Source organism: Coloeus monedula (genome assembly GCF_965178545.1).
Source record: "Coloeus monedula genome assembly, chromosome: 1".
NCBI classification, from domain to species: domain Eukaryota; kingdom Metazoa; phylum Chordata; class Aves; order Passeriformes; family Corvidae; genus Coloeus; species Coloeus monedula.
Window position 1 is genome coordinate 6,219,430 of NC_138781.1, and position 13,008 is coordinate 6,232,437.

Sequence of the window (13,008 nt, forward strand, 5' to 3'; positions counted from 1 at the left end):
AAGACATTTCCTCTTTTACTGACTCGTGTTTTACAGCTGGAAATGAGAAGAGGTCCTTTAACAGCAACTTTTGGATGCCAACTGATGACGTGTCCACAGGTCTGCAGCAGTGAAAAGAGCCAGAACTCTTAGTACAATACAGAAAAAAAAGGAATTCAAGTAATTGCACTTTTTGAATTACTGGATTTACTTTATAAAGAAAAATGCTGGCATGTACTCTCCTGCCTCTGCGCAGCTTAAAGCACGTAGAGTCATTCTAAACCACATTAAAAATATAAGGAAAATGTATAATTAATCACCACTCAACTAAAAGAAGCCTCTTAAATTAGTATTTACCTTTAACACCAACTCACTAAATAAAGAGCAAAGAGAACAGCTGAATAACATCTACCTCCCATTCTTTTTAGGCTATAAATTTTATGTTTATGAATAGTGTTGGCTCAACTTTTCAAAGGGCAGAATCTCCCCATTTCCCCATAAAAATGTAGAGTTCATCCAGAATTAGTGGAAGGAGCATCTAATAATGGTGTTGAGACCATGCTGGTATTGTCTCTCCTGCTCTAGCTGACAGCAGCACTCGAGAATGCCCAGCTCCAGCAACTGGAAGGACAAGTCAGTGGAATGCAGGAAGGGAGACAGAATGCCTGCAAACTCTTTGGAGATTGCTGTAGATTGAACATGGCTGGTAAAGGGCCATTTCAGGTGTACCCAAACCCCATTTTCTTGACTATGTAGATGACTACATGTGAAATGGCTGTAGATGCCTTTTTTAAGAATTCTACAACTGATGTGCCACCAGTCATACAGAAAAAATAAAAAGACTAACATTTCACAGCTTTCAACAACCACATGAACCACATGGAGTGTGTGATAATTAGGCACACTCACTGGTACCACTTTTGATGCTGGAAATTAAAACAGTCTCCTCTAATTTATCTAATATCCTCAGTCCTTGGGCTTCCTGATCAGGCTGCCAAGAGGCCTAATAGTGTTATTTTAAGACATGGCAGGACTGTCTGTAGACATTAGACTGGAATGCTTTCACTTCACACATATTTTCAAAAAGCAAAAGGAAAAATACTTCCCATGACTGCTGACTCAGGTTAACGTTATACATGGATTTGACTTGGGTTGAGCTTATACATGGATCCTTCTGGAACAAATACCATAGGAAGAAGGTTTGGCTTATGATTAAGGTAAGGGAACTGGGTCTGAAGACTTCAGGAGTCTAACTGTCACATTGCTATACAACATGGGAAAAGTTGCTTAAACTCCAGTCGTTTCCTTTAATATCAGCACTGCAGGGATGAAGCTGTTTCTTCGCACCTCCTCCAGCCAATACAATCTGTCAAGGCTTAAAATTCTTCAGAGAGTCTGTCTTCACCAACATATGTACAGACATCTAACAGCATTCAGTCATGGGTGGAAAGAAGATCCCACAAGACATTTTGGTGTTTCAGTGTGGCACACTAACACTTTAAAAGTTCATTCTTTGTGGACCTCAAGCCTCAGCCATTCATCAGTGCACACTTTACGCCTCCTCTGCCCTCAGGCCATACAGCAGATAGAGACTCAGATTGCTGGTGATTTAGTGCTCTTAGCCCTGAACTGTCTTTCCTCATGCTTCTCGGTTTAGATCACACTTCCAACACGGAAGCCATGATTAATAGTAACAGCAAATCCCCCTCTAATGAATTTATGCAAAAGGAATGACAACACATGATGAAAACCACATTCCAGAACATGCAATGATCTACTGAGAAGCTGGCAAACTCATACACAGCATAAGAATACTGACTAAGCACCTTTTTTTTACCTCGTCCTTACTCTTCCTTTCTTTCTCAAGTCTTGTTGGGACTATTGTGCCTCCAGTTTCGATATCCATCTCAGAGAATCCTTTTCCCAGAAGTCTCTACACTACACTCCTACTAGCCAAATCCAATTTCACTCCTCAGATTGACTCTATGCTTTTGGAACAAGATCCAACCAACTGTGGAGTTCAATTCCATGTGCCTGTGTAGTGGCTGAACAATAGTCTGTCTCCAGGAACTTTCACTTGCCTGAGTGTGTTTTGTCAGAGCAGTAAACCAGGGAGTTTCCATCCTTGGGGAAATTCAAAATCTGATGGGGCACAGTCCTGAGCAACGTGCTCTAGCTGACCACTGGGTCAGCAGTAACACCTGGACTAGACAACCTCCAGATCTCTCTCTTCCAAACTCAACAATTCCAAGGTTCTGTAAAAACACTTGTTTGCACTTATACCTGCTAAAAGCCACATGGCCAAAAGCAAGGCAACACAGGCTTAGCAAACACATTAAATGCACACCTATTTAAAGGCATAGAACAGTCCTGTACCAGTGGAAATCTGCCAAGGATTAAGGCTAGGCAGCAAAAATAGAGTGACACACTTGAGCAATCTCTACATAATTCCTCTTTGCAGATTTCCTTGTATAGTCCATTCAAAATAAATAGCAAGCAGGTAACAATCCATTTCTTCCACTAGCCAGGCAACAGGCACTGCTTATGGCACCTGTTTAGTCCACCACATTCCTAAAGCCATCCCATTTCTATGGAGAGCTTGTCTTCACTGAAAAGTTACTTCATGCTTGGACTCAGATTTTACCCCAATCTAGCTCACCAAGTACTGATTTCTACAATTCCATGGAAAACACGTTTCCAACCTCTTCTAAAGGAAACAACAGACATGTAGCTTCTACAAACGAGACCCAAACTTCAGTCATTCATAAATGACCCCTGGTAAGTCCGTAACTGGAAGTCCTGTGTTTTGTAGAGCTGTCAGGCAGCACTCAGAGAGGCTTGCTTTCTTCAGCTTGCAGAAACAGAGTATTTTCTTATTTTCATTGTTCCAGCAGCATTACTGACATGAAAAGTTGACTGAAAAGTGCACAACGCCTGTTGTGAATAAATGATGATAAGGGCTTCAGAACATGGCAGACAATGCTTATAATGCGCACACTTCCACCTAATGAATCGCCAGTTGTATGAATGTGTTCTCCAGCAGCTTAAAAAAAGGCATATAGCTCTCTCACCCTGGTCACAAAAATAGATTAAGTCTTCATCTTATGACACAGGTTCTGTTTTTGGAGCAGAATGTCACAGGCACCCTTTGCAATAATGACCATAAGGTCTGAAGAGTCACGGTGTGTGAAATAAATGACAGCCATGAAACACACACTACAGTGCATTTGCTCTGCATCCCACTGGGTCACGCTTACATAATGTAATTTACTGTCAAGCTAAATCTTAGGAAAATTTGAAGGATGTTATAAAGCATTCTATGAATCCTCAGTGTCAAAAACTGAAAGACTGTGTTAAGTTTCGGCTCTCTACTGTGTAAATAATGCTTTCATGCTTTGAAGATTTCATATGTATTTATATGTAAGCAACTTAAGAGAGACAGTAATATAGAAGCAAACACTAAACTGAAGCATTACACTCCAGTTTCTACAACTACCTAAAGAATAAACACAAAAATCATTCTGAAGCAGAAATTGTCACATACATCAGTGTTTTAGCTCACTGCTAGTATGAGAAATAGTTCAGTAGCAGTACAGCACTGTACCACCAAACAACCAATAATAGTTTATATTTATTGATGGCATCTTATACTCCTTATGTATGTGTGTACATATGTTTTCCTTTTCAGTAGAAAACCCACACTCCATTCAAGATTGAAATCTTTTACTTTTAGCCTTTGAAGACACGCACAAGTCTCCCTGTTCGAGAGACTGTAACACTTTCTCCAGGGTGCCTACAGTGCAAGCAACAGTAGAAAATTGAGACAGCAGCCCCCTGCAACCAGATCAAGGCCTGGAGCCAATTCCCAAAGCCTGGTGATCGGTCTAGGGTAAAATAGCCCACACTGTGACATCTCTTGTCTGCTGTTGATGTCTTCCTGGATACTGCATTTCTCTTGTAACCAACTCTGCTCTTTCATTATTCCCTGTGCATGGGATGCCTTTTGACAGAAATTCAGCTTTTCTTCAAAGGGATGGGAACCACCTGCGTTACTTCACTCAACATGAATGTCCACAGATTGGGCAACCAATGCTGACTCAGTTTTTGGCTCCTGTCTGCTCTCATTAGCCGTGCCAAGCCAGCACCTGGGCACACCAACCTACTTCCATGACTGTCCATATACCATCAACAAAATGAGGTTTGAATTCTGGTTTCAGTCATATCTGTGTAGCTCCCTTGAATGCAACGTGGTGCCCAGGTGAAGCTGAGCAAAAGCTGAACCCTGTGGGTCTGTGAACAGGTGCTGGAACCTCCTAGGTAGAGATCACTACCCTCAACTTCACTCCTGATCCCTCTGGAGCATGGCTCTTCTTCTGTTCCACTAATTCCCAATACAAGCATGGTGTAAACTTCCCTGAGGCCAGAAGTCTCACCATCCACATTTCTGTGAGGTTCCTTCCACACTCATGACTGATTTCTCCAAGGAAATTCGCATTCCTCTGAGCTCAAAGTCCTCACAGGCTCACAAATAAACAAATACAGTCTAAGAGGTTGGGTGAGACCATTTAGGATCATCTCCTACTACAAAAAGTGATGTTTTATAAGACACCACACTTTTCTATAAGCTGATGGTCTGTTTGTGTTATGCTTTAGAACAAAAAAGACTCAGAGCTCCCTTAATTGCAGTGCTAGCTATTATGATTGCAAACATGAATCCTTTCTTTTATCCTTGAGATAAATTCAAAGTGCCATCTTAACACTCCTGAGCAAATACCTCTCGCCCCTTCCTGTCTTTAAATATATCAGCCCTTGAGGAAGGAATCCAAATTTAAACTTCAAGGCCACAGAGGCTCAGGACAACTCACAGCCCGCCCTGTGAGAGCGAGAGGGAGAACAGTTGCAGATTTAATTTTCAAGAAACATTTCTCTCTCCCTTGTCTCTCTCCCTTCACTGCCTTTTACCAAGAAAACAAACATTTCTTTCATTCCTAGATCACACTGGAAGCTGATTTCTTTTCACCTTTGAAAGAATTCACTAGATTATTCCCCATCTGCAGCTTCCTAAAGCGATTCCTAGACTGAAGTGCTGTTCTCATCAGCCCACCCTGCAATTACCGGGAGACAAGAAGCACCCTGCAAAAACTGTGACAGAACAAAATCATTTCACAGTGATTTATTAGGCATGCAGCCATTAATGACTTTGCAAGTGTGGAAAGCAAGATGGAGGGGCAGAGCCTCAGCCAACAGTAGCTGTCAGAACATCACTGTCATCTATCAGGTTAGAACTATTTAAGCCATCTGATGTTCAGCCTGGCATCTCAACATAACACCCAGCCTGGAAACAGCAATAAATTTTGACATTGAGGAGTCTCTTCAAAATCACAGAGGCTGACAAAGAAATGGGAGAAAGTATCCAGAGATGTTTCTTTGTGTGGCATTGAAAACAAAGAATCCTGATCTCCCACCACATCCTTCCAGGGCATCAACTCTGCTGTCAGGGCTGAAATACCAGAGGCAAGAGCGACCTCACTGAACTGAAGATGTTTTGATATTCATTCACAGATGTTACTTTTGTGCTTATTGTGACAAAATTTCTTTGTTCTTTTGAATAAAAAGTCACCTTGAAATGTATTTGAGAAAAATCCAAGGAAGTGCCAAGCTCCTGCAATTCCCACCTGCTGAGAGCAGTGGGTGCTTGGCACCTGGCATAGTGAATCTCATGAGACAGGTTCTGCTGTCAGTTGCGCTCATGTAAATACAACAACTTTGCTGGTACTGACTGAACCATCCCAGATGAAATTCAAAGTAAACAAGAGCAGAATATCGCTCTCCTTTTTTTTTTTTTTTTTTTTGCAGCACCAGGGCCTACAATGGCAATGTTAACATTAGAACAGATTGATTTTGCAAAATGACAAAAGAACATTCTGATCTCACTGCTGTGAGCTCCTACTCAGCAGACAATTGCATCCCATCTCAGAATAGAGTTTTTAAAATGTTCAAAGCAATGTGCAAGCATTATCTTGTAATGGCTTAAAAAGGAATTTTATAATGCTAATGCCTTCATATTACAGATATGATGCATTTAGAGAGCAAAGGTTTCTATTTAAAACTGTAGCAGCTTTCAAAGATATTCAGACCAGAAATTTCCATTTAGGCATCTCTAATTTCAAGACTTCTGAATGTGCTGCTGGGACAGACAGAGGTTGACAGGACCTTTACAAAGGCTCCTGCAATTATATTATGGTCCATCTAAATTACTAGTTTAAGTCAGTTGTGTATTTACAAATAAAACAACAACCAACCAAGAAGATGTTCCATCATTCCAGCCATTCAGCAAACACTTCCCTGCCACACTACAGAATACAGTGGCTCCTTCTTTATTCTTGGCTACTGAACAGAAGATGAGAGCAGTGAGGAAAGCCAACCTGCAGGAACTTAGTGATCCACCACCACCCTCAGAAGGACAGGCAAGGCACCACCCACCTGTGCTGAAGGAGACTGGGCACAGAAAGAAGGTGAAAATAGAGTGTTCCCAGGTTTTTTGTATCATGTCTTGTTCTTCCTTGAGAAAGATGTACCTGAGAAAACCTGGAGTGTTGCAACCACAAACCAGCTTTCTTTAATGGATCCATTTTTTCCCACTGTCAAAGACAGACCCAAAACAAACTATGTGGGAGAGAGAAGAAATGTGTACAACCTTCTTTTCAGAAATCCCTATTATTCCACAATCCTCTAATTAACCTAATTATAGTGTATTTTGCATCCGTCACCTTTTTTTTTCTTTTCACAATATGTATTACTTTTTCAGTCAGCATTTCTACGTGACCAATAAATATGTTTTAGGCCAGCCTGCATCACAACAGTACCTCTCTGTCCTATCGCTTTCTCTTTCAGAATTGACTCCTCTCTCCTCTCCTACTCAGACCTTGTTAGCTCTTCTCTTGTTCCTAATTTGAAGATCCAAATGAGCATGAATTACATGCCTCAGCAATAAACATGATCTCAGAAACACAAAGAAGAGGATGAACAAAATAAAAATTACTGTCTGGTGAAAGCTCCCTTGACAACTACAGCTACACTGACAGGCGCCACTGAAATAATAGGAATGATGCTTCAAAACAACAGCCAAGACAACGTTATGAAAGAGAAAAAAAACAGTCTAAACAGATCTTTTCAAATGCAGATTCCACTGTCAAGTAAGGAGAATGAGAAAAATGTTCTTTCTTACAGCACAGCCATGTTCAAACTCTGCCAGATTACAGAAAACCACTAAAAATGTGCATACAACCTGAAAGACCCTGGCCAGCCCAAAGTCCATTTAAGGAATGTTAGAACGATGTAGAATGGAAGAGAAGGATCATATTTTGGGGATGGAGAGGAAGGATTGAAGGTGTTATCTCATTACTAAATCTTGAATCACTTCCAACTGGGTGAACAACAAAACTTATGTTGACTTCAGTGCAACATCAGGCATTTGCAGGCTTGTATCTGAATCACTACCATTACCCAGGTGACAAACTGCAGAGCAGAAAGCCAAGAGATGGATGAACATGAAAAATTACAACCTGCTACTAAAAATGCTCTATCCAAGACAGAACTAAGGCAACACTCACGAAGAAAGGTTGTCCACGGATTAGGGAGAAAATTAGGCAAAAACGTTAGCATTCCTCTATCAATAATGATTTAGTGCAAAGTAGTTCCTTAGGCACTTTTTTCATGTTAGCTTCACACCATAAAAGGAGGAAAATTGTTCTAAATTCTGGTGTGGTCACAGATATCTGGTGGTCAGCAGGGATTTCAAAAACACCAGTTGGATGGTGTAAAATCCTGCAACAATCACAGGACATTCCAAAACTACCTATAGCTCCTGAGCAGGCAGAAAATGCAGCTCCTGGGAGTAGCAGTGGGGATGCAGCTGCACAAGAGTTTCTGGCTAGACTGAGTCAGAGGTTGGGGGGGCAGTGGAAAGAGATGGCAGAGACAATATTGCAGGCAGGGTGGGAAGGAATAATGAGCACAGGGTGAGTGGTGCTTTGGTGTGGTACATTTTATTTGCTGGTATTTTACATCCCTATTGTGAAGTACTACTGGCAACATGGTAAAGTTTATTGCCTAAAATCTTCTGTCACAAATACATAGGCAACACCCATGTTAGCAGAAACAGACCCTTTTCTTCTAGTACTGAATGCACTCAGAGCTCCAGAAGTTTGGCTTGTGCTCTTGGGCTTGCATTCCTCCCCAGAGAAAAATAAAATCTGCAGAAGAGTCATGTATTTTTCCTCCATTTTATTCCACACACTCAAGACACCTAATAAATTTGCTTTGACTTCTTATTCTTTCCTAAAACAAAGGAAAAACTTACAACCAGAAATCTCTTTTTGCTCCTTGGTGGCCTGGCAGAGACATGGGTAGAACTGTTTCCCACTTTGAGATAATGAGATTTAAAACAAACTAATAAACAAAAAAACCATAAACACCAATAATCAATAAAACACAGAGTGCACAGAAAAGATAGAAGGACTTTGTCATTTCTTGCCAGAAGCACTGAAACCAAAAGTACATCAGGACTGAGAATAGAAAACTAATAGCTACATAGATCACAAGAACAACCTAATAGTAAAATAATCTAATAGTAAAAAACCAATAACCTAAGTTTTGAGAGGCATGTAATTCTGAAGATGCAGCCAGTCAGCCTTTTAGTACTCACTAGAAATAGAAACTTTTGATCTGTGGTTATTCTGTATCTATATACTCTAATTTCTTCTGTGTTACTTTATAGTGGAATATACAAAACAGAACAGAGCTGGTGAACAGACTGCATGGCTCACTAGTCTGCTCCACTGTGAATACAACTGCCCTGCTCTTTCGGCAATGACCAGACTGCTTGGATCCAAATCTGAGCGAGCTCTGGGTTGCCCAGCCCTGGGAAATTCAGAAGTGGTTTACTTTTGAGAGAGAGGGAAGAGTCAGATTAAACCTGGGTTCAGCCACAGGCAGGGACAGTTCCCGGAGCCGAACCTGGAAATGTTGAAACCGGAGTTTGGGGGTGAACAGACCTTTTGCTAAACGGTGCTGCGAGTGTGAGAGGGAACTGGGTGAGATCAACTGAGCCAAACCCACAGCCCAAGGCACATGAGCACTTGTACAGCAGGGAGTAAAGAGTCACTTCTGAAACTAGGATAGTAAAGATACTCCTCCGTGCCACGGACACTGCATCCTGAGCTCCCAGCACTGCACGGGGGGCCAAGACCCCACTCTTCAGCCCACGCCAGATGTGGAGGACTCGCCTGTTGTGGGAGTGCACCCCCAGCCCAGCATGCCCCAAACTCCAGAGCTCGGCGCAGGAAACACCTCTCCCTGCCTTTCGCTGCGCACCATGTCAGAGAAAAACATGCCCAAGCCACGCCAGCTGCCGAAAGGGAGGAAGAGCAAGGAGCCACTTACGGGGATGTGCACTCGCAACATGAGTTTCTTGTGGCTGGAGCTTTTCCTGCTGCTGCTGCTGCTGGAGGCATCCTTCTTCTTGTCCATGGCAGTGCTTCCCATGCCTTCACCCAAGCGCGGTGCTGAGCGATGGATCTGGAGAGGGAGGCTCCTCTTCCACCTCTCCCCACCGTCCCACGGGCCGCAGTTAGTCCAGGCTCCTTTTTTTCTTTTTTCTTTTCTCTCTCTTTTTTTTTTTTTCCCCTTCCTAATGGCCTTAGGAAATTTGGGGAAGCGGGAAGGGGGGGAGGCAAGCGGAGGGGGGAAGATGAGAAAAGCCAGGGAGGGGGAGGAGTTTCTCCAGCTCCGGTCTTTAATCCCAGCAGCGAGGTGTCAGGGGGGACCTTCGCAGGAGCATGAGATGCCCTCACAGACGCTGCTCCCTTTCTCACTCTTCCGCCCTTTCAAAAATATCCGGAGCATCCTGGAGGAGGGGGGGAGAAAGTTTCCTTCCCCTCGTCCAGCCCGGTCGCACTCTCACCGAAAGAGAGAAAAAAACCCAAGAACCCCCAAAACACCCAAAAGGGGAAGACGCGCGGGCGACGCTTCTGGCAGAGCGGGGACTCCCGCGGGGAGCCCGAGCCGGGGGGGGGCGGGGGAGGGAGGGAAGGAAGGCAGGAGGATGGGAGGAGGTGCCCGGGCGCTCCGAGAGCCCGGCAGGGTCCCCAGGAGCTGCAAAACGAGCACCACGCAACCTTCCGCAGTCCGACCGCTCCCCGCGGCTGCCGCTCGCCCTGGGCCGCCCTGGCGGCCCCTTGGCGGGGGGAGAGGAGCTGGAGCTGTGCCTGCATTCCCCGGGCTGCCGGAGCACGGAGGTGGGCGAAAAGGCTGGGTTTCACCTTGCCAAAAACGCCCTAAGGCGGCGCGGTTCCTCTCCCTCCCGACCTCCCAGGCTGTCTCCTCGCCTCCCGCCCCGCAGGATTTCTCCCGGCCGTGCCCTCCGGGAGGGTTATTTCTTTCCCCCGAGGCAGTCGCTTCCCACCCGCAGCCCAGCCCGCCCGCTGCAGCGGCCCCGGGATGGGCAAGGAGGGGGCCCCGCCAGGCTCATTCCCGCTGGGCAAAGCCCCACGCTGCCCTTCCCCCCCCCCCCCCCCCCCCCCCCCCCCCCCCCGGGCTGAGAGGAAACGTGTGCCAAGCCCAGGAGGGCCGCAGTCCACTCCTGATCGTAGATTTTTCCGCTCCCTCCCTCCAAAAAGCCTTCAACGCGCTTGCAAATTCAGCCGAGCGAAAGAGGCAGCTCGGCCCCCGCGGGCGAATGGATTTGGCGTCACAGAGTCTCAGAGAAGGAAAAGCTTCACCTGTGGCTGCTCTGCTGCCTCAGGGCAGACCCAGGGCAGTGCCACCCTTGCTGCCAGGCTGCCACCAGGGCTGAGAGTCTGGGACAGCAGAGAGAGAGAGGTGTCTTTTCTTTAGAACAGCAGGTGGTTTCTATACGCATAGAAACAAGCATACATTCTGCATCAAAATATGAGAGTTTGTTTTAGAAGTGGCTCTTCTTTCCTTGACGATCTCTGCACCTTTTTACACGGACTGAATTTGAGGATAAGACCAAGCCCGTTACAGCCACAGACCTTTGATCACAGCACTTAAACTGAGATTTTCCCTGGGTTCAAAGCCGTGCGTGTATGTATTCACAAAGCCTGCACTGTAATCGCTCCCAACAAATCACAGAGGATTCTATAAAACAACGACTGAGGAGAGAAGGGGGAAGAGTTTTCCTCAAAAATCTTCTGAAAAAATACAGGGTTGCAGTGGTTATCATCAAGAAATACAAGAATTAAGATTTATTTCCCTCCTTATGGAAGTCTCTGTATTTAACAGGTGCAAAGCTCGGTCAGGTGTAAAGTCTGTAGCCACTTCTCTAAAACCATACAGAATTAAATAAAAATGTGACCCCTTTTCTTAATGTAATATACAACTGTCCTATAGGTTCCTACAGGATACCATGGAAGGAAACAGACCTGGAAATGAGAGAGGGGTTAACAACACTGACACCAGGTCAGGAAGGGATGTGAATGGGTCTATAAAACCTGCTTTCTCCCAGTATTTATATGAACTCTGCCAACAAAGTGCTGTTGCCAAGGGATATGGGAATGACTGGAATAAACAAATGAAAAAATTACTAATAAGCGTGCCTCTGAAAAAAACTGTCACAATATTTTTCTAGCTACTGTGGTCTTGAAAGTTAAAAAATTAGGGAAGAAAAGGGTAGAATTTCTTTAGAAGGATTTTAGCATTGGTTATCACAAGCAAGCAGATCTCCTGGCCATTCTTCATTAAATTAGCAAACATTCAAGGTGGAATAGAATCTACCATATAAATAGTCCTTTCCCTTGTTTATGCAAAATTGTTTCCCACAATATTATAATTTATTTTCTACATTTAGTGTTTTAAATCTAAATTATTTTTTTCTTCTTTTAGATTGTTTATATGAATAATTGTGGTTATTGTAAAAGAAGCTTCAGAAAGTGACGTAAAGACAGTATTACCAAATTCCCAAACCTAAAAAACCCACAAATCAACCTCTCTCCATCAGCATATTGCCTTAAGCATGTTTATAACTTTCAGAATACCACAATAAGGGATTATTCTTATTTTTTTTCCTTTGACCCTCTAAGATCTCAAATATGACCTTTGATCCTTCAGTCATATTTTTAAACTTTTCATTGCAGCTCTGAGGATTAGAGACACATTAAAAAAAAAAAAACAACAAAACACAACCAAAAAACAACAAACCACAAAAAATACAACAAACAACAAAACAAAGCCAAAATCCTCCTACAGCTGCTAGACTTCAGGACTTTGACTCCCTGTAAAATCAAGTGTTAATAAGACCCTGCTATAAAATAATCACCAATTATTTCAGAGATTAAGGCACCATGTTCTTATCTTTCTTTGCTTTTTGTCTTTCATGGATAAATGTAGGCAGTATATGAACAAACAACACTGTAATCTTTTAATGAGATTTAAAGTTATTTTGATCAATTTGACTACCAACAACCATGTTTTCAGATGCATGTAAGCATCTGAATTACTAATTTCAGAGACAAATGGGTACTAAAACACTTTGGAGAATATCATAGAATCACAGAGCGGTTTGGATTGGAAGGGACCTTTAAAGATTATCTGGTTCTAGCCCCCCTGCCATGAGCAGGGACACCTTCCACTAGCCCAGGTTGCTCAGAGCTCCATCCAGCCTGGCCACGAACACTTCCAGGGATGGGGCAGCCACACTTACCACCCAAATACCTACAGGTTTCATGACCTCTCGGGGGGGCAAAGCAGAACAGCATTTCAAACACACCAGCCACACTTTGCCTCTCCCCTACACCACCTGAATGCTCCCCATTACTGTAACTCAGCCCTACCTGTAACTCAGCAGAAGCAGCACATTTTGGGCTACACCCTGCCACAGGACTTGCCATAGTTAATCCTTAAATACAGGTTGAGTCAATTTTTCCATAATAAATTTCCCTGAGTACATTCCTAAGTTTATAAAATAGCCATAAAACTTTGCTTTGAGCCTTGGTTATATCGATTATAGTT

The 13,008-nt window shown here is 43.5% G+C and overlaps 1 protein-coding gene across 1 annotated transcript in view; it reads right to left on the minus strand.

Moving 5' to 3' along the window:
* The window catches only part of PRKAG2 (protein kinase AMP-activated non-catalytic subunit gamma 2), a gene marked incomplete at its 5' end in the record, with an annotated part of 212,643 nt that extends 202,848 nt beyond the window's left edge, over window positions 1–9,795 (minus strand). The window contains one exon of the mRNA XM_082281308.1: window positions 9,424–9,795. Within this exon, the coding sequence (XP_082137434.1) occupies window positions 9,424–9,525 (102 nt within the window). The remainder of the gene's footprint in view (window positions 1–9,423) is intronic.
* Window positions 9,796–13,008: the final 3,213 nt, after the last annotated feature.